General features: G+C 34.3%; 1 protein-coding gene across 1 annotated transcript; it reads left to right on the top strand.

The window, feature by feature from the left end:
* The first annotated feature begins 7,062 nt into the window (after positions 1 to 7,062).
* On the top strand, positions 7,063 to 25,560 carry LOC120353478. Its single transcript, XM_039437277.1, has 2 exons — positions 7,063 to 7,363; positions 25,464 to 25,560. Exons 1-2 carry the CDS (start codon positions 7,113 to 7,115, stop codon positions 25,558 to 25,560), a joined length of 348 nt encoding a protein of 115 aa, XP_039293211.1. The 5' UTR covers positions 7,063 to 7,112.
* The last annotated feature ends 537 nt before the right edge of the window (positions 25,561 to 26,097 follow it).

Raw genomic sequence — 26,097 nt, 5'->3', positions numbered from 1 at the left:
GAACACGGCGAAAAACATTCAATTAAAATATTTTCACAACGAAATGTTAACGGAATCGCATTACAGGATTAAACGGCGTTTACATAATTATGTAGAGAGGTTGACCTCGTGGTAAGACAAAGAGTATTTGAGATCTAGATAACTCAACAGTCTGTCATCAATCTTTACTCTTTATTCTTCATTGATTGATACAAAAATCTGGTGTGGTACACTCACACAACTTTCCTTGCTCATTGAACTGGGAGCCTCATTCTTAAACGACAATAATTTAGAGAAATAACATAATGACGATTGGCGGCAACATAATATTATTTGAAACTACGATCAGACTACTGTATATGTGTGTATATAATTATTGTTTTCAGAGTACTTTCTCCTTTGTGTAAATTGTGAAATCCGATGACTTTTTTAAAATTCGTCAAAACAGCAGTTCTACAAATAAAATATCTCGACTATGTGTTATTTTTATAGACTGCTCTACCTACCTACCTCATGCACGAGAAGGAGGTTACAAAGTCCATTTCTCAAGGATGGGGTGAACCCCCCATTAGTTTCCCAGGAAGGAGACTCATGCCAGTTGATGAAGCTGATAAATAACTATACAGAGTATGAATTTGAAATAAATCAGTCGAGTAATTTTTGAGAAAATAGTGAAAAACATGGTTTTTCAGTAATTATCCGCCATTTTTCTCGAGAATATTACGCAGCTCCTGCAATTCTCCTAGAAATGAGACTCATGTCAGTTGATAGGGCTTATAAATAGCTATCCTTGGTATAAATTTGAAGAAAATCGTTAGAGCCGTTTTTGAGAAAACTGTGAAAAACATGGTTTTTTAGTAATTATCCTCCATTTTTCTCGAGAATATTACGCAGCTCCTGCAATTTTCCCAGAAATGAGACTCATGTCAGTTGATATAGGGCTTATAAATAGCTATCCATGGTATAAATTCAAAGAAAATCGTTAGAGCCGTTTTTGAGAAAATCGTGAAAAACATGGTTCTTTAGTAATTATCCGCCATTTTTCCCGCCATCTTGAATTGAATTTCTTATTGTCGGGTCCTCATGGTATAAGGACCTTAAGTTTAAAATTTCAAGTCAATCGGTTAATTAGGAATGGAGTTATCGTGTTCACAGACATACACACATACACACACACACACACACACACACACACACACACACACACACACACAACACACACCACACACACACACACACACACCACACACCACACACACACACCACACACCCACACACACACACACAACCACACACACACACACACACCACACACACCACACAACACACACACACCACCACACCACACACACACACACACACCACACCACACACACACACACACAGACCAACACCCAAAAATCATGTTTTTGGACTCAGGGGACCTTGAAACGTATAGAAAACTTGAAATTGGGGTTCCTTAATTTTTTTGGAAAGCAATACTTTCCTTACCTATGGTAATAGGGCAAGGAAAGTAACAAATACATCATCAAAATGATAGGGAGTGAAAAAATAAGGTAACCTAGTGCTATTCCTCTCCCAAATTTAGATAAGTTTACACATAGTCCGAAACAGGTTGAATCTCTTAGGTGTTCACTTCACAAAATTTCCAGTCCTTGATTATTTTCACGATGTTATTATTTGTTATTATACTATAAAAGGACAATGGAGTGAGTCAATTTTGTTGTCCAACGAACTTGACCTGTAAAAAGGTTCGAAGAATACGTGTTCAAAACTTGAAGCTGATTGATCATTTTTCTCTAAATTTATTATAGAAAATACAATCATACGGGCAACGACTTTGGCCTTCAGTAAGTTAAAAGTGAGAACTCTCTAGCGCTCGTTCAATCTCTCTCTCTAGCTCACTCTCTCCCTATTTATCTCTTAAGTTTGATTCAATTTTATTGTCAATTTTTGTAAATGTTACCATAGGCAACAGCCTAGTAACAATTATCAATAAATATATCTATCTATCTATCTATCTATCTATTAGGCTATCTATCTATCTATCTATCTATCTATCTCTAATTTTTTCTGTACAACTTAATTGAGTAGTCTACTCAATAATTATCAAAGTTTGAATACGCAGTAGAACTTTGTCTTTTAATTTGTGGGATCTACAACTGTATATCTTTGCGACATATTATCATAGAGTAGAAGTCCACTCTATCAAATACGAAGTCTTTCGGAATTTAATAATTTAACGGACTCTCCGACATTGAATGTACTATTATTTGAATCCCTAAGTTGGATTTAATTGGGCCTTAATAGTCAGTTGTATTTTTCCACTCTTGACCTGACCTGATAAGGTTTCTAGTTGTAACAAATTGATATTAAAACACAATAACGCGTAATTACCTGTATCTGCCTCTGTACAATATCTGTAAACATACAACCCTTTCTCGTCTCTCAATATTGTTGAGAAGGTGATGTTGTGTGGTAGATATTCATATTGAATTCAACGAGTTGAAATTGTCCTAAACATAATCCAAACTACTGGACTGAAATTAACTTAAAATTTTGCTTATAGATTCTTAATTAACCTAGGATGGTTCTAGGCCTACTTCAAACTCTTCAAGATTCTACTGGGTCAAGTTTTCAGATTGTCATGTTTTAAAATATACCCTTGCGGAACACGGGTTACCTGTAATGATATAAAGTGACCGGCTTGCTAGAGTCTGATTTTTGTCCTGATGAATTCATTTACCTTAGCCACAGAGTAGAAAAGCACTACTCTGGTATATTTATTCCGTGCCTTAGCCCTCAATATGCTACGATCATTGAAGTTGATAGATTTATTCCTCACTTCAATCGGCTTGAATACACAACACGACGAGAATAAATTTCCTTCGTACAGCACTCTAAAAATAATCATATTTCTGTTGCTGAGTTTACTAGTACTGGGAACATTGAAATCAGCAATAGTTATGTTTCACTTGGTACCTGTTATTGGTGCAGTTCAAATATTTTTGTCAGCTACAGGGTTCATGATGACTGTCATGTTTGCAATTCTAATCCAAAATGAAAAAAAATGGTGGAACTTATCACAAGCATTAAAAAAGTCTACAACTTTGATACTGATGGAGATAGGCGTGTCTATGGAAAATTATCTTTGAAATTGTTGGTTTTCATATCGGTAATTGTAGGTGTAGCGTTATCTGCAGTTATTGTAGTCACTGAAAACTTCACAGATGAGCGTTTGATTGAAGCTAATCAGTTGGTTTTTGACAGAAAAAATCCTGAACGAGTGATTGGTTTCATGCCTTGGGTTCCCTTCGATTATACTGTTTCGCCCTACTACGAAATGACGCGGATTTCTGTGTATAGGCTATTACAATCACAATGCTGTACCCTATGGCGGTTATTAGACTTTCCCTAATGCCGGTCCTGATTCTACATGTGATTGGTCAATTCGAATCGATATCATCTAGGATCTCTCAGATCACTTCAACATCTGGAAGCGACATTGATGAGAATGTTATAGAAATAATCAAATCACATCAGGAGATATTAATGTAAGTATGGAGAAATTACTTCAACAGAACTCTGTACATTAAGTAGATTTAATTTCTCTTCTTGATGGTTCTTCAATCGAGACGTGTCGTTTGATAATTTTGTGAGTTATATCATAGAGAAACAATAGCATAAGTAGATATCCCATGGTATAGGGCGTTTATGTCGCAACTTTTACTGTTATCTCAAGCTGATAGTCCAGCTAGTTCTTTCCTGTGAAGCTTTATGACGCTGGTTGTCTCTCATATTGTGCCGTTCATACACTCCTACCCGGTCAAAACAGCAAAAATCGACAATAATCGACAGTAATCGGCTTGAGATAATAGTAAAAGTTGCGACATAAACGCCCTATAGTATGGGATATCTACTTACGCTATTGTTTCTCTATGGTTATATTTTGTATAATCTATACTATAATAAAGGAAAGAACTGGCTTATACATGTACGGGATAGGAAAATTAAGTTTGACGCATCATCACGTCTGTTCTACTGGACTGATTAACTTGAAATTTTGCATAAAGATTCTTAATTAGCCGGGGATGGTTGTTGCTATTTTCAATTCTTCAAGATTTTATTACGTCAAGTTTCAAAAGATACTCTTGCAGAGCAGCATAGCTTTTATAACATGCTTATGATACCCTGAAGTAGAAAACTTTGAAAGCTAAATTGAGGCCCATGCTATAATGGAGAAGGATAGTAGAAGAGCGTTACCGATTCTCTTCCTTGCTACTGCCTGCTATGTAGAGGATAAATAACACCGGTATGATACCGGTAATAACACCGGATGTGGTATAAACGGTTCATTCTTGTTGAAAATGATTAATAATTAAATTCAATTTGAGTCCAATTATTGAACTCGAATATGCAGAAGAGTTCCTACAATATCCGTCTATAGGTGCTCTACTCCAGATTAATTGAAATAGTACTTTGAAACCAAAAATAATAATTGGACTGGAATTCAATTTAACTGAAATACGCAATACTGTTTTGTCTGAGAATAATTGTCTGTGAAATTTCATTGCTGACTTATTTAACAGCTCATGCTTCCCGGAAATAACCGATAGCAGTTTGTGATGTTTCACACAACTCAATCTTTCTCAGAAGGCTCATGGTACCGTATCTAAATTGGAATATTATACATTGGTCCACTTCTATCACAGATTTAACCTATCTGATCCAATCTATCTGAATCAAAACAGATCTGTTTAGTTAGTCTTTGATTCTACCCAATAATACTGTACAATCTATAATTTCTAGAGTTGAATAAAATTGTATTATAGTGAAGTACGGTAATTGAGAGAAGTCCTATGGAGGAGTGATCTGATCTATCTGAATCAACACAGATCTGTTTAGTTAATCTTTGCTTCTACCCGATAGAACAAACCTATCATAAAGAGTTTAGAACAGTTCAACACAAATTTGTTTAGTTAATCTTCGCTTCTAGCCAATAGAAAAACCTATCATAAAGAGTTCAGAACAGTTCAACACAAATTTGTTTAGTTAATCTTCGTTTCTACCCAATAGAACAAACCTATCATAAAGAGTTCTGATCAGTTCAACACAGATTTGTTTAGTTGATCTTTTCTTCTACCCAATAGAACAAACCTATCTTAAAGAGTTTAGAACAGTTCAACACAAATTTGTTTAGTTAATCTTCGCTTCTACCCAATAGAAAAAACCTAAAGATTTCAACCTATATAGTTCTCAACCTATAAAGGAACTATGCTACAGGCATTAAAATTTCTAAATTTTTTGCTGATGGTATCAGGACTCAACCCACCCAAAAAGGGAAGCAAATTTCTCCCATACAATGTCTTAACAATATTCATATTTGTTTTGTTGACTGTTCTAATATCATTAACAATGGTATCAGCCATTATAATGGTTCCATTAGTCCCTGTCTACGGGATACTTCAGTTTTACCTAGCAAGCACCGGGTTTATGATGGTTCTAATGATGGCGGTCTTGATTCAAAATCGAAAAAACCTGGTGAACCTTGTGGCGAGCATAAAAAATGTGTACAATTTTGAGGATGAGATTTGGGAGGACGAGAATAAAAGTTTCTATGAGAAATTCTCGTTGAGGTTACTGATTTTCAATTCGGTTTCAATCGGGGTTTTGCTGTCCACTTATGTGGTAATGCTCGAGAACATTGTGGATCAGCGTCTGGTTGAGGTCAATGCGAAAGTTTTGGGTAGAAAAAATCCGGAACGGGTTATCGGGTTTTTGCCTTGGGTGCCCTTCGATTACACGGTTTCACCGTATTTTGAAATCTGTAGAGTTTGTGTGTACGCCACCATGACTGTTCTCTCCCCGGTAGCTATGTTGAGGCTCTCTCTCCTGCCTACTCTCATTCTTCAAGTGATTGGTCAGTTTGAATCAATTTCGTCGAGGATTTCTGAAATTACTTCAAATCCTGGATTTGGCACTGTTGATGATGACGTCATAGAAGTCATCAAGTCACATCAGCAGATATTATTGTAAGTAGATGAAAATAGAAATCTCAAATCAAATTCTTTATTTACACATTGTTGTACAAAAAGTGAATTGTATCGAATAGTGTATCGTCAAAAATAAAATCAAAACATAAAACATATATGCTATACAGTAGGCCACTACATCAATCATGTATAGTATGAGTAATTTATTATATTATTGTAAGGTTCCATTATCAAAAAACTTGTCAACACTATAAAATGCCCCTTTTACCAAAAAAGGAAAGATATATTTTTTGAAATATCTGCGATTTGTACACTTGATTGCAGATAGCAGGTGATTAAAAAGCTTGACTCCCATGTAACTAGGCTTCTTCTCAAAAAGCCTTAACCTATGTGAGACAACACACAAATTACCCTTGCCTCTAGTATTGTGTTAGTGAACCTGTCAGTTTGTTGAAACTTTTATTTATTATCATATGTTAGCAAGAGTAATCTATATATATAAAAGCGAAATGGCACTCACTCACTGACTGACTGACTGACTCACTCACTCACTCACTCGCATAACTAAAAATCTACCGGACCAAAAACGTTCAAATTTGGTAGGTATGTTCAGTTGGCCCTTTAGAGGCGCACTAAGAAATCTTTTGGCAATATTTTAAACTCTAAGGGTTGTTTTTATGGTTTAAAGTTCGTCTTTTAGCATGTATATTCTTCTTCTCCCTATCTCTTAATTATAATTGAAATTTCCATATCATATGTTACTATAGAACTATAATCTAGATAGAGTACCTCTTCGAAACAGTTGTTAACTGGCAACTAAATTAATAATTTTGTCAGGTTGGCATTAAGTTGAGTTGACTTTGTTAGGTTGGCACCAAGTTGAAAATTTAAATGCATTTATCGCGGAAAAATTGATTGGGCACTGCTACTTCAATCCTGGGAATATTATATTACTAGCCGTCAGGCTCGCTTCGCTCGCCATATCCGTTTAGCCAGACGTTTAGTCTGGTCCCCCGACAGGATTGTTCTAACATAATGATAAAAATGCTCAAATGAAAAATGCAGGCGAGCGAAGCGAGCCTGCTGATCTCATTCTCGGACGTTTTTGACAGAAAAAATCCTGAACGAGTGATTGGTTTCATGCCTTGGGTTCCCTTCGATTATTCTGTTTCGCCCTACTACGAAATGACGCGAATTTCTGTGTATATTACAATCACAATGCTGTACCCTATGGCGGTTATTAGACTTTCCCTAATGCCGGTCCTGATTCTACATGTGATTGGTCAATTCGAATCAATATCATCGAGGATCTCTCAGATCACTTCAACATCTGGAAGCGACATTGATGAGAATGTTATAGAAATAATCAAATCACATCAGGAGATATTAATGTAAGTAGTATGGAGAAATTACTTCAACAAAACTCTGTATATTAAGTAGATTTATTTTTTCTTCTTGATTATTCTTCAATCGAGACGTGTCGTTTGATAATTTAGTGAGTTATATCCTATACTATTAAATGAGCAACTTCTGTTTTTATGTTTGATGTTTAGATGTTTAGATGTTTATATGTTTGTATTCCACCGCATCTCGAAAACGGCTCTAACGATTCTCACGAAATTCAGAACATAGTAGGTTTATAATATAATGATTCGATTGCGCTAAGTCTTATCCCTGGGAAAACTCACTGAAGGACATTAAAAGGATAATTATTATTCATCCTTGGAAAAACAGATGATAATAATTATTTCGTCGTCCGTTAGTGATGAAAGTGAGTGAGCGAGTTCATGTGTGTGGGACTGTCAAAATTATGACTCAGCTGTTGAACTTTTGTAATCATTCAATCAGGTACTTAGTGCCGGTTGCAAAAAAAGTCGGGTTATTTTGAATCCTGATTAATTCCAGTAGATCCATCTTTTTGAAATGGTCTTCTCTGATTTGGTTCACGTGAAGTTAATCAGGATTAAAATTTAATCTGCTTTTGTGCAACTGGTCCTTTTTGAGGGAAATTTTTGCATTCCTCTGGGAACTAATATCAATTTACTGTGATTAGATAGAAGATTTCTGTATGAATGTTATTATAATTTCTTCTTTCGTAAAAAATTTTTTCATGCTTTTTCACTCCAGAGCGAAGCTCGGTTTCCGATATTTTTGTACAATCTATACTATAATAAAGGAAAGAACTGGCTTATACACGTACGGGATAGGAAAATTATGTTTGACGCATCATCACGTCTGTTCTACTGGACTGAAATTTTTGCATAAAGATTCTTAATCAGCCGGGGATGGTTGTTGCTATTTTCAATTCTTCAAGATTTTATTACGTCAAGTTTCAAAAGATACTCTTGCAGAGCAGCATAGCTTTTATAACATGCTTATGATACCCTGAAGTAGAAAACTTTGAAAGCTGAATTGAGGCCCACGCTATAATGGAGAAGGATAGTAGAAGAGCGTTACCGATTCTCTTCCTTGCTACTGCCTTCTATGTAGAGGATAAATAACACCGGTATGATACCGGTAATAACACCGGATGTGATATTAACGGTTCATTCTTGTTGAAAATGATTAATTATTTGAAGAAAATATGTTACGATTATTGGAAAATGAATTCGCATGATTGAGATATTTGATTGAATATTTCGTCGTCTCGTAGTTGAGGTATAGATAACACATTGAGATCTCTATGGATATCTATATATATATATATATATATATATATATATTATATATATATATATATATATATATATATATATATATATATATATATATATATATAAAAGCAAAATGGCACTCACTCACTCACTGAACTAAAAATCTATAGTACCGGACCAAAAACGTTCAAATTGGTAGGTATGTATTTGGAAAAATTTCCAAAGATACGCCCAAAATCTGCGTTTATCATGTCCGCTCTTTCTCCTTTTTTCACGTCTTACAATACAAAAATAAATTCAGATACGTCATCTAGCCACTACTAATATCAAAACAATAATTTAGAGACTACTCGTCATTTTTAGGTATAAGAAATTCAACAGCTCTATCGATAAAATTGATAGAATAACTTATAGCTTATTGATTCAATAAATGTTCTGACCTTTAGTGTTGTTATTCAATTCTTCAACCAAAATTTAATAATTAAATTCAATTTGAGTTCAATTATTGAACTCGAATATGCAGATGAGATCCTACAATATTCGTCTATAGGTGCTCTTCTCCATATTAATTCGAATGGTACTTTAAATCCAAAAATAGTTATAGGACTAGAGTCTAATTGAACTGGAATACGCAATACTGTTTTGCCTGAGAATAATTGTCTGTAAAATTTCATTGCTGAATTATTTAACAGTTATGCTTCCTGGAAATAACTGATAGCAGTTTGTGATGTTTGTGATGACACAACCCAATCTTTCTCAGAAGGCTCATGGTACCGTATCTAAATTGGAATATTATACATTGGTCCATTTCTATCACAGATTTAACCTATCTGATCTAATCTATCTGAATCAAAACAGATCTGTTCAGTTAGTCTTTGATTCTACCCAATAATACTGTACAATCTATAATTTCTAGAGTTCAATAAAATTATATTATAGTGGAGTACGGTAATTGAGAAAAGTCCTATGGAGGAGTGATCTGATCTATCTGAATCAACACGGATCTGTTTAGTTAATCTTTGCTTCTACCCAATAGAACAAACCTATCATAAAGAGTTTAGAACAGTTCAACACAAATTTGTTTAGTTAATCTTCGCTTCTACCCAATAGAACAAACCTATCATAAAGAGTTCAGAACAGTTCAACACAAATCTGTTTAGTTAATCTTTGCTTCTACCCAATAGAAAAAACCTAAAGATTTCAAAATATAGAGGAGCTATGCTACAGGCATTAAAATTTCTAAATGTTTTGCTTATGGTATCAGGACTGAATCCACCCAAAAAGGGAAGCAAATTTCTGCCATACAATGTCTTAACAATATTCATATTCGTTTTGTTAACTGTTCAAGTATCATTAACAATGATATCAGCCATTATAATGGTTCCATTAGTCCCTGTTTACGGTATACTTCAGTTTTTCCTAGCAAGCACCGGGTTCATGGGGGTTTTAATGATGGCTGTCTTGATTCAAAATCGAAAAAACCTGGTGAACCTTGTGGCGAGCATAAAAAATGTGTACAATTTTGAAGATGAGATTTGGGAGGACGAGAATAAAAGTTTCTATGAGAAATTCTCGTTGAGGTTACTGGTTTTTAATTCAGTTTCATTTGGGGCTTTGCTGTCCACTTATGTGGTAATGCTCGAGAACCTTGTGGATCAGCGTCTGGTTGAGGTCAATGCGAAAGTTTTGGGTAGAAAAAATCCGGAACGGGTAATCGGGTTTTTGCCGTGGGTTCCCTTTGATTACACGGTTTCACCGTATTTTGAAATCTGTAGAGTTTGTGTGTACGCCACCATGACTGTTCTCTCCCCGGTAGCTATGTTGAGGCTCTCTCTCCTGCCTACTCTCATTCTTCAAGTGATTGGTCAGTTTGAATCAATTTCGACGAGGATTTCTGAAATTACTTCAAATCCTGGATTTGGGACTGTTGATGATGAAGTCATAGAAGTCATCAAGTCACATCAGCAGATATTATTGTAAGTAGATGAAAATAGAAATCTCAAATCAAATCAAATTCTTTATTTACACATTGTTGTACAAAAAGTAAATTGTATCAAATAGTGTATCGTCAAAATAAAATCAAAACATAAAACATATATGCTATACAGTAGGCCACTACATCAATCATGTATAGTATGAGCAATTTCTTATATTATTGTAAGGTTCCAACGTTACAACCTTTATCCATGATCAAGTGTGGAGGTTAAATTTAAAAACCGAAATCAGCTGTTGATAATCAGGTTAACCAATATAAGATATTGTAGAAGTAAAACCGACTACTTTTACAACCTTTTTGCATGGAAACATCACTTTGCCAAAAGTTGTGGGTTACAACCTTTTTGCCGGCAACTATTCCATTATCAAAGAACTCGTCAACACTATAAAATGCCCCTTTTACCAAAAAAGAAAAGACATCTTTTTCGAAATATCTGCGATTTCTACACTTGATTGCAGATAGCAGGTGATTGAAGAGCATGTAACTAGGCTTCTTCTCAAAAAGCCTTAACCTATGTGAGACAACACACAAATTACCCTTGCCTCTAGTATTGTGTTGGTGAACCTGTGAGTTTGTTGAAACTTTTATTTATTATCATATGTTAGCAAGAGTAATCTATATATATAAAAGCGAAATGACACTCACTCACTCACTGACTGACTGACTGACTGACTCACTCACTCACTCACTCACTCACTCGCATAACTAAAAATCTACCAGAGCAAAAACTTTCAAATTTGGTAGGTATGTTGAGTTGGCCCTTTAGAGGCGCACTAAGAAATCTTTTGGCAATATTTCAACTCTAAGGGTTGTTTTTAAGGGTTTAAAGCTCGTCTTTCAGCATGCATATTCTTCTTCTCCCAATCTCTTAATTATAATTGAAATTTCCATATCATATGTTACTATAGAACTATAATCTAGATAGAGTACCTCCTCGAAACAGTTGTTAACTGGCAACTAAATTAATAATTTTGTCAGGTTGGCATTAAGTTGAGTTGACTTTGTAAGGTTGGCACCAAGTTGAAGATTTAAATGCATTTATTGCGGAAAAATTTATTGGGCACTACTTCTTCAATCCTGGGAATATTATATTACTAGCCGTCAGGCTCGCTTCGCTCGCCATATCCGTTTAGCCAGACGTTTATTCTGGTCCCCCGACTGGATTGTTCTAACATATGATAAAAATGCTCAAATGAAAAATGCAGGCGAGCGAAGTGAGCCTGCTGATCTCATTCTCGGACGATCCAGTCGGGGGTCCAGGGGGCGGAGCCCCCTGGTTAGACGGATATGGCGAGCGAAGCGAGCATGACGGCTAGTTGATAAAAAATATAGATGCAAGGCACAGTCAGAATACCCTGAGTTACGGAAGCTCCTCTACAAGATTGACCAAAATCAAGTCCAGCAAGGCATCTAACAGCTTTTTTCTGTATGAGAAAAATTGTATCTAAATTTGTTTTACTGGCGCTAACCCAGAGTTCAATGCCGTAAACCAAATACGAATATATTAGTGAGTAATATAAAGTTCTTCCAAGACTCGACTCACAATTACGCGACTCAGGTCGAGAAGAGACTCGACTCTAGTCGAGAGCATGTGTTTCCAAATGGTGACACTCAGACCAGTCGACTCTAGTCTCCGCGACGTAACCACTTGAAAACACATGCTTTCGACTAGAGTCAAGTCTCTTCTCGACCTGAGTCGCGTAAGTGTGAGTTGAGCCCAAATACCTACCCTTTTTAAAATTATATACTCACAACATGTTTCGGCTATATGATGTCATTATCAAGTCAAGAATAGCCCATTTATATTGAAGAGTAGCCCTACATTTATTTTCTTTGTCCTTAAGTTGATTTTGAATGATGAATGAATAAATAAATAAAGGAAAAAGACAATTATTGTAAGTAGGTATAACATACAAAAAGGTGAAATGATACTTTCAGATCATGGAAGGGTTGAAATCGGTCGTGTTGTAATCAAATAAAAGGGTAGGCCTACTTGATATTATCCTTGATTATAATTTATTACAAAGTTTAAAACTTGTAATATGAAATATATTACTTAATATAGTTAGATTTACAGTAGGTAGTATCTATTATTCCATTCTATTATGTTTTAGGAAAATATTTCTTTTTCCTACAGTTACGTTGAAAAGTGGCCATTGCTGCACTGATTACAGAACGCAAAGAATCACTTTTCCGCTCTAGTGCGGGAAAAATTTTTCTGCACTCCAGATTTGCAACATGGCAACGCAAAATACTTAGTAGGTTATATGGAGCAACAGTGCAGCAAAATCCAAATGAAGTTGGTAACAGTGACTGCTGTGGCTGCTATAGTGAGCAGAGGTGCAACGAAGCACAACGAGCTCCTTATTAATTATATATTATAACCAACGACAACATTTTTATTCAATTTGACAAGAAATTAAGGTTTTTATCAATAATAAAATTACACAGAAAAACATTTGATGCATTTCAGGCAATTTTACCCATAATTACCCACTTTTCATATTCAATGGTAACTGTAGGAAAAACTTAATGTGAAATACGTGCGCAAAGTTCCTCTGCTGCACTCAAGAAACCATTCCGTAAACGTTTCTTTCGGTGCAGCAAACTGTCACTTTGCGCACTAGTTGCACAAATAACTATTCTCAATCCCCCTATTATTTCTCCACAACCATTAACTCCCTATATTTGAAATTTATTTTTAAAACCTGACGATGATGTGAACCCTGAAACTGGTTGTTATAATTTATAGCCTATTCTTAATATATTATTTTATTAATTTCAAATGTTACCATAGTTCTATTTTATAAATAAATGAAAGTAGCCCTAAATTCATCCCTTAAGGAGGTTCATTTTAAGAAGATATGGAACTACTTTCTTTTATTTATAAAATAGAATAAAGTACCCTTTGAAATTAATAAAATAATAGATTATTTTTAGTTATAATTCGTATTCTCAATCTATTAATCTATTATAATTTCAAATGGTAGGCTACTATAATTCTATTTCATAAATTCATTTACATACATCTTAAGCTGGGTTTACACCAAAGTTAATAACAAAATGTTAATAACTTAATCCTTATAGATTCTTTTAGATTGAACATAACTTATCATACACATGATGAACATATGTGTTTGTCAAGTTCCGTTCAATCTAATAGAATCTATAAGGATTAAGTTATTAACACTTTGTTATTAACTTTGGTGTAAACCCAGCTTAAGATATCAATGTGGTGAATATTTTTCAAAAAATCATATATAATTTTGATAGAGTTCAATTCTGGATTATTGATCTTGCAGTCAACTGTAACATGTGCATTTTATCCCATTTGACACCCACATTTCAATTATTTTCGAACAACCCCAACATTGATTATATCCAAGAACGAAATGATGCAACCTTTCAATACATTAGTTCACATACAACGACCCTCAATCACTATAATTAGCTGTTTCAACGTTTGTACCAAGAGCTAAACTGTCACACGAATTTCTCATACAAAATTGATTAATTCGAATATAATTGTTCCAATAATTATTCTTTTGCCACTGAGAACAAGCAGTTGGGTTTCATGTTTGTTCTAATATTATCCCTCCTTTTTTGGTCGAAATATTGGTCTCATTTTTCAAGAGTTGATTCAAACTCTTTTACTGAGTTGGTTACTGTGATGATAAAACAGCTGTAATATTTATAATCTGTTATCTCTGTTACTAAGACACATATTTAATGTCGAATAAAGCTCGTGTTGAGTCAAATTCTATTACAATTTATTCGACATTAAAAATAAAATAAATGGGTCCGAAAAGAAAAACGAGTAAACGTCAAGATTTAGTCAGTGAAGGAGAAAACGATTCGCAAAACCAAATGCTTGGAAAAATACTGAAACCAACAGTTTTATCGATTGACCAAGATTCAGATGAAGCACCGAAAACGTGGAGACATTGGAAGGTAACATTTTTAAACTTCTTAAAAAACAGTTCAATCCCGAAAAAGGATGAATTGAATGTTTTGATCAATTATGTGTCACCGAATATTTTTGAAAGTATTTGCAATTGTATATCATTTGAAGAAGCTATAACAACTCTTGAAGAAAGCTTTATAAAACCTCAAAATGTAGTACATGCACGTTACTGCTTATCTAAAGCAAAACAAACCCATGGAGAATCAATTGATCAATTCTATAATAAACTAAAACGGCTAAGTTTACCATGTAACTTTCAAGCAGTCACGGCTGACGATAACAAAAGTGAATATATCCGAGACGCGTTCATCTCCGGATTAGAATCATCGAAAATCAAGAATCAAGAATCAAGAATTTTATTGGCCATAAAACAACATTACAAAAATGTAAGCAATAGGCTTTGTCAATAATAAGTAAAATATCACAAGTTGGACTATAAAATGAACAAATTTACAAATACACATTGAAATATTGTAGTAAAATAACACGAGTTGGACTATAGAAACGAACAAAATTACACATATACATTGAAATATTCTAGGTACTCATTGACAGAATAGAAAGCTTCAGACTTGAGCCATTTATCAACAGAAATACAAAATGTTTTCAATGGTAACTTCTTAACATTATCTGGTAGTAAATTAAACATTCGAATTTGTAGGTACTTATGACTTTTTAGAGTTTTAGTCAATCTGACTGTAGGTCTAGTTATATCGTCCCTATGTCTAGTATAATGTGAATGTATAGAAATATTTTTATCAAAATTAGACAGATTTTTCTTCACTGAGATTAAATTATAATATATATACAGACAAGGCAAGGTCATAATTTTGTGTTCTACAAAAATTCCTCTACAAGATTCATTGTATTTCATACCAAATATAACTCTAAGTGCTTTCTTTTGCCATATAAATGCTTTTTTTGAAGAAGATGAGTTGCCCCACAGTTTTACTCCATAAATCAAGTGTGAATGGAAGAGACCAAAGTAAATCATTTTAATTACATCAAGGTTTACACAATATTTCAGTCTTCGTAAGAGAAATGTTACTCTAGAAAGCTTTTTACATAAATTCACTAGGTGATACTCCCAGCTGAGTTTACTATCTAAGTACATTCCTAGTAACTTTACAGGCTTGAAAACATCATCATTCAGATTCAGGTTACCAGTACTTACATTGTTGAGAGAAAATATTATTTGTTCTGTTTTGCTCTCATTTACCTTAAGTAAGTTGGCATTGAACCATACCTTAGACTCATCCATAGCCCTTCCAAGCGTATCCTGAACAGTTTTTATATCAACGTCCTTATGTACCAGAGTGGTATCATCTGCATATAATATTGAAAAGACAGAAACATTTTTACTAAAATCATTTACAAAGACCAGAAACAGAAAAGGGCCAAGGACTGATCCTTGAGGAACCCCCATGGTTACATCAAGGAAATTTGAGTTTGCACTATTCAAGCTAACCATTTGTTTTCTATTTTTCAAATAACTCTTGATCAGCATGAGCTCCTTATCTTTAATACCATACTTTTCAAGTTTTTTGCAGAGTATAGAGTGAGAAACACAGTCGAATGCCTTGCTTAAGTCCAATAGTAAAGATCCAACTGGTTGCTTGAGTTCAAAACCATTCAAAACATATTCAACAAGTTTTTCAATTGCATCAATAGTACTATGATTCGGTCTAAAGCCATACTGAGAAGGATAGAACAGCTGGTTGTTAACAAAATATTCATTAAGTTGAATTACAATACATGTCTCAATGATTTTACTTAGTATAGGTACAATTGCAATTGGTCTATAGTTCTGGGGTTCATTAGGATCCCCTTCTTATAAACAGGTGTAACTTTGGTAACTTTTAGAAAATCAGGAAAAACTCCTTCACTCAGTATATAATTTACAATATAAGTCAGTTCAGATATAAAAACATCAACTACATTTTTCAACAAATAATTTGACATACAATACACATCCTCATATTTTGAGTGACTCATTCTATTTATAATAAGACTAATGATTGTTTCATCAACCTTCTTAAATTTAAAATTTTGGTTATTCAGATTACTATTGATACTATTATTTAAAAGATCAGAGAAGTCTACATCATTTGTACTATTACTATTTGTTTGAATATTACCAGTAGCACATGACACATTAACAAAAAAATTATTAAACTGCTCAGGAGAGATTGGAATGACCTGTTTTGTTGAATTTACCAGATTACCTTCATTTTTGACAATTTGCCAGGCTGCCTTGCATTGATTTTTAGCCTCAGCTATAAATTTACCATTAGCTACAAGTTTTGCCCTAGAAATCTCTTTCTTGTATTTTATCTTTAAATTCTTGAACATAATTTTATACTCAAGGTTATTAGTGCTCTTCCATTTGTTATATATCACAAGAAGTAGTTTACGCATACTATCAAGTTCAGGAGTAAACCAGTTTATCACAGATGCTTTCTTCTTACCATTTATATTTCTAACATTTATGTATGGACAGCTAACATTGAAATACTTTGTAAAAATATATAAGAAGTTCCTAACAGCACTATTTACATCTTTGGTATAAATATCAGACCAGTCTGCGGTAGTCAATAACTGTCTGAAATAGTTTAGATTATCTAGAGTAATAAAACGCTTCTTAATGTATGTTCTACTACATGCGTCATCATTTTCAACCTCTGATGTAGGATCCAAATAGAAAGTAGACCAGATACCTGCATGATCAGAGATCATGTCCTGTTCTAGAAACTCTAGCTCCACACTGTTGGCTGAAATATTTGATGCTACAATGTCAAGACAAGAATTGAATCTGGTAGGACATTTATGAACACAGTAGATATCAAAAGATCTTAGTAGATTTAACAATTCAATACCAGCACTATTATTTTCTTTTAAGATATCTACATTTAGGTCTCCTGTAATAACTATATGTTTAAAATGTTTAGGTCCGTTTGTCAAATCAGATAAAAATTTTTCAAGATTTAAAATGAACTGGTTAAAATTAGAACTAGGAGGACGGTATATGCATAATATTATCACCTTAGATTTAGACATCTTAATAGCTGAAACTTCAAAAGCAGCTTCAATGCAGTACCTTTCAACATCTAGCTGTTCAAACAGCATACTTTTAGCCACGTATATTGCAGAGCCTCCATACGGTGATTGTCTACAGTAGCAACTAGCTAATACAAAATCTTCAGGAACATACAAAGAAATCTCATCCTCTAGGAGCCAATGCTCGTTAACACAAATTACATTAGCTGGTGTTTCACTTAAAATAATCTCCAGTTCATGTATTTTATTACGGAGCGATTGTACATTCACACTAAATATACACAGACATTTCCTAACAGCTTGCACAGTTTTTTCAGAAACTGATTTTAAATTCAAGTCAGTAATTGCCGTTCTTGACTTGGTTGTAAAAAACGGTTTTCTGGCACAGTTTTGTTTCTTGGTGCTCTATATTTACCTACAACACATCCTTGTGGCCATAGATTGGGATGCATCAGTTCATCGGCCAGTTCAAGAGGTATACCAACCTTAAAAGAGCTATAAGTGCTATATTTGGAATTGATTCGTTCACAAACATAAACAGTTGAATCTTTGAGACTTTTTAGATAGGACACTACATTGTCTGTACTAACTGACGAGTCAAACCCAGATAAAAACAACCAGAACATTTTTGTAGCAGCTTTTAAAGGTACAGGAAAACCATCTTTAGCTTTCATGGAACCATGAATAACGCTATTATGCTTGAACCTCTTCTTATCACTCACCTGCCATCTCGATTTTCTACTACGATCAGACTACTGTATATGTGTATATATAATTGTTTTCAGAGTACTGTTTCCTTTGTGTAAATTGTGAAATCCGATGATTTTTTTAAAGTCGTCAAAACAGCTCTTATTTCATCAGACAACATCTTTTCGAAATGAAATCGCTAACTTTGCAAGACGCTATCTCACAAGCACGAATGTTAGAGAATGCTGAAAACATTGCTAAAGAATACGAAACCAGTTCAGAATATGTTAACACAGTCCTAGCAAACGAGAATAAAAATACCGAGAAAACGACTTTAGTCCGTAATTCTTACCAAAAGAAGATTCAATGCAGATTTTGTGGCTATAATAATCATACTGATAATAGCCAATGCCCAGCAAAAGGACAACCATGCCTAACTTGTAATCGAATAGGCCATTTTTCAAAAGTATGCAGAGCACGAAACGATAAAAAAAACCAATTGGTATCTGCCACAGTAATTTCAGCAGCAAATACCAGCACTGACCTCTCAAAATGTCTTGTTCCTATACGTGTTAATGGAATAGATACATTGGCACTATTAGACACTGGGAGCACAGCAAGTTTTATAGATAAGAAACTAGTAGTACAATCGAAGATGAAAACTATGCCATATTCCAATTTGATTACATTTGCTTCAAGTGCCTGCAACACTAAAACAACTGAGTGCGCTTTGAGTGGAATATATTTCCAGAACGAAGAATATAATGATTTTCCTTTGATCGTATTGAACAAATGTTGCGCTAGTGTAATTTTGGGACACGATTTTCTAAAGAACTTTTCATCCATCACTTTTGATTTCGGTGGATCTAAAGCAGCACTACAACTGAATGAAGACAATGACGCAAGAAGGCCTACTTATGAAATTAAAAAGTGTGCTCTAGCCCAAGCTACAGTAGAACCTGTCTCATTGTTTCGTGATCTTCAACCGGACTGTCGGCCTATAATAACTAAATCGAGACGACATTCAGAAGAGGATTACTTGTTCATGATGAATGAAGTCAAACGGCTTAAAGATGCTGATATTATAGAAAATAGTCATTCTTCTTGGAGAGCTCAAGCATTTGTTACTTCAAGAGAGAACCAAAAGAAACGTATGGTGATTGACTATTCACAGACCATCAACAAATTCACGAATTTGGATGCCTATCCACTACCACTAATGGAAGAACTAGTCAATAAGGTAGCGCAATATAAAATATTCTCATCTATTGACCTGAAATCTGCCTATCACCAGATACCAATCTTGCCTGAGGAAAGGCATTTCACCGCATTTGAAGTTGGACACAAACTGTATCAATTCAAAAGAATTCCGTTCGGAGTCACGAATGGAGTAGCTGCTTTCCAGAAAGTGATTGATCAAATCATAGAACAAGAAAATTTGACATCATGTTATGCCTATTTAGATGATATTATTGTATGCGGAAGGACCCAAGAAGAACATGATGAAAATTTAGAAAATTTCTGGAGAGCAACAGAAAAATATGGCCTCACGATTAATGAAGAAAAGTGTAAAATATCTATGGAGAATTTAACCTTTCTGGGATTCGAAATTGGTCAGGGTATGATTAAGCCCGATCCAGATCGATTGAAACCACTCCTTGACTTACCAGCTCCAAAAAATCAGAAAGAATTGAAGCGTGTCCTTGGAATGCTTGCACACTACTCCAAATGGATAAAAGAATTTTCAAAAAAGATCCATCCACTTGTGCATAATACTCACTTCCCGTTGAATGAAGAATGCAGAAATATATTTGAATCATTAAAGAAAGAAATAGGATCTGCAGTTCTAGTGCACATTGATGAAAAAGTCCCGTTCACTTTGGAAACTGATGCCTCAGATTACGCTATTGGAGCAGTATTAACACAGAATGAGAGACCAGTGGCGTTTTTCTCAAGAACTCTTTCCACATCTGAAACTAGGCACTCTGCAGTGGAAAAAGAAGCTTATGCCATTGTGGAATCAATCAGGAAATGGCGACATTACTTACTTGGACGAGAATTTACACTTATCACAGACCAGAAATCAGTTTCATTCATGTTTAGTAATAAACAAACCAGCAAGATTAAGAATGACAAAATCCAACGATGGCGCCTTGAATTGTCAGAATATAAGTTCAATATAATTTATAGAGTTGGAAAAGAGAATATACCAGCAGATACACTATCAAGAGTCTGTGCCACTGTTGGATGCCATACAGATATAAAGAAACTGATAAAAATTCATGAGGACCTGTGTCATCCAGGAGTTACTCGACTCCATCATTGGACCAAAACAAAGAACTTACCATATTCAATAGATGATGTAAAAGAAGTATGTTCCAAATGTATTACATGTTCTGAAATGAAACCACGCTATGCCAAAGGAACTGGCCGCCTTATCAAAGCAACTCGACCATTTGAACGTCTTAATATGGATTTCAAAGGCCCACTACAATCAAGTTCAAGGAACTATTTTAGTTCTTATAGACGAATATTCCAGATTCCCATTTGCCTTCCCCTGTCCTGACATGACTACTAATACAGTAATAAAACACCTTACATCACTATTCTCTCTTTTTGGTGTACTGTCTTACATACATTCCGATAGAGGAACATCGTTTATGTCATCAGCTTTGAAAAATTTCCTACTATCAAAAGGAATTGCCAGCAGCAGAACATCGCCCTATAATCCAGCCGGTAATGGGCAAGTCGAACGGTACAATGGAGTTATATGGAAAAGTGTGATGCTAGCCCTAAAATCGAGAGGTTTGAACAACAGTCACTGGGAACAAGTTCTCCCCGATGCCCTTAACTCTATTCGTTCCCTATTATGCACAAGCACCAACTGCACACCACATGAGCGGATGTTTTTACATGCAAGAAACTCAAGTAATGGAAAACCATTACCAACCTGGCTATTGACACCTGGACCAGTATGGTTGAAGAAGATGACAAAAAACTCAAAACAAGAATCGCAAGTTGAAAAAGTTGAATTAATCGAGAGTAACCCTGAATATGCGTTTGTTCGCCACAACGACGGCAGAGAATCGACAGTCTCACTTCGCCAGCTCGCCCCATACCCCACGAGTGCCGATTGATATTAAGGGGGGGAAGATTGTGATGATAAAACAGCTGTAATATTTATAATATGTTATCTCTGTTACTAAGACACATATTTAATGTCGAATAAAGCTCGTGTTGAGTCAAATTCTATTACACTTACCATATCAAATCTGAAAATTCGACTAGGCATACTATTGAAATATCATAAAACTGAGAATAATTTCTCAATGTTCCCGGGCTGACAAATAATTTTTGTATAGTAGCGCTCATCGAATTTCCATCTACCCTGTTGTCAATATTTGCAGTACCAGAAGTCTTCGGGGTGATTTACTGCATTTAATTGGGAATTTCGTTCAATAATAGTTATATAATCCTCATAATTATCTCACAATAGGGCATTATAGTGTCGTCCTAGTGTCTCATAGACTAGTAGTTCTGTGAACAGTAGACCTCGCGCAGTTATAAACCACAGCCTCCTCTTATACTGTCATCATTACATTCAATTTTCATAACCTCTGAACTTAGAATTCCATCTCTGCTCTTCTGCCTGAACCAAACATTTCTGGATGTATTTCAAAATTCTCCAATTTTATCTCTAATCAGAATATTCTATTATCAATTTTTGATTTGAGAATTAAAGTTGATTTCTGATCTGAATTAACTTGGAAAAGTAGAAGATACAACTCCTACAATAACTAAAGGTATCCTGGTTATTAAATTCATAAAGTCTCAAATATCTCTTCAATTCAAATATCATATCTCTAGAGACAATATTTTCCTATCGCTATTGTGATTCTAGTCATACTGAGGACTTCCAATCTCATCACCCAAAAGAATAAATCTCACAGACAAAATTTATTTTTTAAAAACTCCTAGAAATGTTTCGACCTTGGAAAATAGTGGAAGGCCCTAAATTCTTTAGTGAGGTCCATGTTATAATGGCAGTGTTTGATTAGGAATGGTGTTGCTATCCTTGTCTATCATTCAACACAAATCAGATTGCACTATCCTTTTCCAGCTCCACAACGTGGCCAGATTGTCTTTCAACAATGTAGACACATAAATTAATCAACAAAATATTTAATCTCAATAATTATGAAAATTTATCATTCCATCATTGAAAAATATATTTTCTAGACAAATAAATTGAAATTGTTTATCTGAAAAAAAAAATAAATAAATTCGTATGGCTTTTGTTGGTGGGGAGTTCCCTTTCGGGAATGTTCCACCGCCTGAATATATAATTTAAGCCGTCAATGGGCCTTACGACTGTCATACTTCAGCCGGGACCGACAGTTTAACGTGCCCATCCGATAACACGGGAGTGATCTGTTTAAAAAACTTTTGGCTCTCAGTGGGGTTTGAACCCGGGATCTCTATGCTGCTAAGCAAGCACTCTATCCACTAGACCACGGATCACTCCTGTGAATACTCCTGTGGATCACTTCTGTTTATCTGAAACAAGAATATACAGTTAATTTTACATTAGATACACCGGTATCAGGTATACTCTATAGAATGCAGTAGCAAGGCAGAGAATCGGCAATTGAAAAATCCTAAATCCTGATAGCTATTATATCACAATAGAAAATTCAAACAACAAAATATTTAATCTCAATTATGAAAATTTATCATTCAATCATTAAAAAGTATAATATTTCATAGACAAATAAAAATTGAATTGTTCATCTGAAACAAGACTATACAGTTAATGGTGTTACATCAGACACTGGTATCACCTATTTACTCTATAGAATCCTGTTTAAATTATGAATCTTAACCATGATCAAAACTAGGATTAACATTTTTCGAGGGTCACTTTCTATTTGATTTAATTTCAGCTATTTTGTTTGAGTTTTTCATTGTAAAAAAAAATTCTCATGTATGAGTTCTTGTAAGAGTATGTAGGACTGACAGCAGATTGTAGATCAAATTGTTTTGTTTTTCATGAGGAATAAAGAACTTTTTGAATTGAATTGAAGAATACATTGGCAGGGCACAGAATCAGCAACGTTGTTCTATATATCTTTCTCCCCTGCCATTATAACGTGGACCTTAGTGTTGTTGAAAAATCCTTCTATAGATTATTAAATTCTCCAGTATTTGTTGATAAAACCAGGTGCGAATTCAGTCAAAAAAATGCTAAAACCTCTGGATATCTTAAACATTGTTCTTACAATATGGTACTGCCGTTATCCACAATACGGGAGGAACACTTACTACAAAAGTGTCATCTACTGTAGCATCACATATTCAACACTTTTGCTATTCGTGACCTTCATATCTCTCGTCCTACTGTCTTCGATAGTAATGATGAAAAACATTCCAAATGTTGGGGTTTTTCAACTGTTTCTGGCAATGTCCGGCTATATCGCTGTGGGTCAGACTATAATAATCCTGAAAAAACGAGAAAAAATGACAGAACTGATGGGGAGTTTACTAGATGAGTACAACGAGAAAACTTTGGGGAAGGATAAAACCATCAACGAACGTTTAGCTGGCAGAATATTGATGACACTAATAGTCTCCATCGTTCTCAGCATTCTGGGATGTATTGTAGTCACTGAATCTCTCCCGAACCTTGAAGTGATCAAGGTGAATTCGGAAATATTTCATCGGAAATATCCGGACAGAGTGATTGGGTTCCTTCTGTGGTTGCCGTTTGACAGTAGTGTATCACCCCAAAACGAAATCACTAGAGTTATCGTATATTTAACTATATTTCTGTCGGTTCCTCTGGTAGCTGTAAGGTTTTCTCTACTACCTGTAATGGCACTTCATTTAGTTGGCATTTTTTAAACCGTCTCTTCGAAAATTGGTAAACTGAAGTACAGTTGTACAGAGAATACTGATGAGACAATAATTGAAATCATAAAACTACATCAGAAGGCTCTCATGTGAGTGACGTTATGTTGAACAGTGGTATTCTTATCATCTCACCTTTTTCTTATTCCGTCTCCTCCTCTGCTTAGTTATGATAAGATTAATTATATTGTTCACTTTTTGTGTAGCTGAGAAGTTGATATTGTGGTAATTATTCATATTGAATGGAAAAGACTAAGAAATTGTCAAAAAACACAGATTAATTGATACCAATAGAGAAACAATAATGTAAGTAGATATCCCATGGTATAGGGCGTTTATGTCGCAACTTTTACTGTTATCACAAGCCCATAGTCCACGTAGTTCTTTCCCGTGAAGCTTTATGACGCTGGTAGTCTCTCATATTGTGCCGTTCATATACCATTGCCCTGTCAAAACAGTAAAAGTCGACAATAATCGACAGTAATCGGCTTGAGATAACAGTAAAAGTTGCGACATAAACGCCCTATACCATGGGATATCTACTTACATTATTGTTTCTCTATGTTGATACTTAGAAAGACCGGTTTCGGTTATTACACCATTGTCAATCTCTGATAAACTGTTTAAACTTTTTTATTATGACTGTTTCTCATCATTTAACTGAGAAACAGTTCAAACAGTTTATCAGAGATTGACAATGGTGTAATAACCGAAACCGGTCTTTCTAAGTATCAATAAATCTGTGGTTTTTTTGACAATTTCTTAGTCTTTTTCATTCAATTATATTGTTCATGATGAAATCAATTTATAAAATAGAATTATAACACTCTTTGAAAATAATAAATTAATAGATTAAGAATATAAATTTTAACTAATTTCAGTGTTCACACCATCAGATATTTTACTATTTTCAAAGGGTACTATAATTCTATTTTATAAATAAAAAAATAAGTAGCCCTTATTTTATAAATTTTAAGAAGATGAAATCAATTCTTTATTTATTTATTCGTCTTATTTGAACAAAAAACAAGCGAGTTACAAAGATACAGTAAACATTATAACAATTAGTTTTTTGTATGGTATAATTTGTATTAATAATTAATCTATACCTACTTATAAAATTGCAGGCAGATCCTTCCATGCTCACTTTTCTAAAATCCTTTCTGGAAAAATGCATTCTCTTGATTCAATTAGTGGGCTGATTCCAATTTTTTCCTTCATTCCAGGATCTCAAAGAACCTAGTCGAGTTCTTCAGACCAATCATTCTGTTGAAAGCTATATTTTCGTTCTGGATGTTCGCTGTTTTGATGGTGGTTATATAACTGAGGTTTGTAACTAACAAGACATAGTTTATGTTAATAAAATATCAATTAATTGATCATGAAATTAATTATGATTCTCAGTCTTTATTCTGCTGCATATCCTTTATTTTATGAGACAATAGTTTGAGCGAATAATATCAACTTTTAATTATGATGAATAGCCTAGGCATACATAGGAATAATTTCAATGAGAGAATCACGCAAGTGAATTTAGTACCGTACCTAATGATAATTATATTTCTTTTGTAATACCTACCTATATGTGAATGTGTTATAATTGTGGCTGTTCCATATATTATTGAATAGCAAGATACAAGTTAAGGTTATAAATAAAAAATATAAATCTAATTACCTTTTTAAAGCGGATTTGGTCGCAAATTTGAAGATTTTACATTTCTGTTTTACTAATGACTGTGGTATTTTAACATATGAAGAAAACTAAAAAAGGAGGAAACTTTCACAGACTGACTACCATTTTCATTTAGTAATTAATTAAGATATTTACTTTTTACATTTTTAAAGAAATAGGAGAAAATT

This window comes from Nilaparvata lugens, chromosome 11, assembly GCF_014356525.2.
Source record: "Nilaparvata lugens isolate BPH chromosome 11, ASM1435652v1, whole genome shotgun sequence".
Classification (NCBI taxonomy): Eukaryota; Metazoa; Arthropoda; class Insecta; order Hemiptera; family Delphacidae; genus Nilaparvata; species Nilaparvata lugens.
Note: the sequence above shows the minus strand (reverse complement) of the source record. Positions and strands in the feature narration are given on the sequence as shown.

What these genes read in the sequence shown, in the direction of transcription:
- LOC120353478 (XM_039437277.1), top strand. Translation starts at nt 7,113, where the DNA reads ATGCCTTGGGTTCCCTTCGATTATTCTGTTTCGCCCTACTACGAAATG. An exon ending in TCACATCAGGAGATATTAAT is followed by an intron (nt 7,364 to 25,463) that starts GTAAGTAGTATG and finishes CCTTCATTCCAG; the next exon opens with GATCTCAAAGAACCTAGTCG.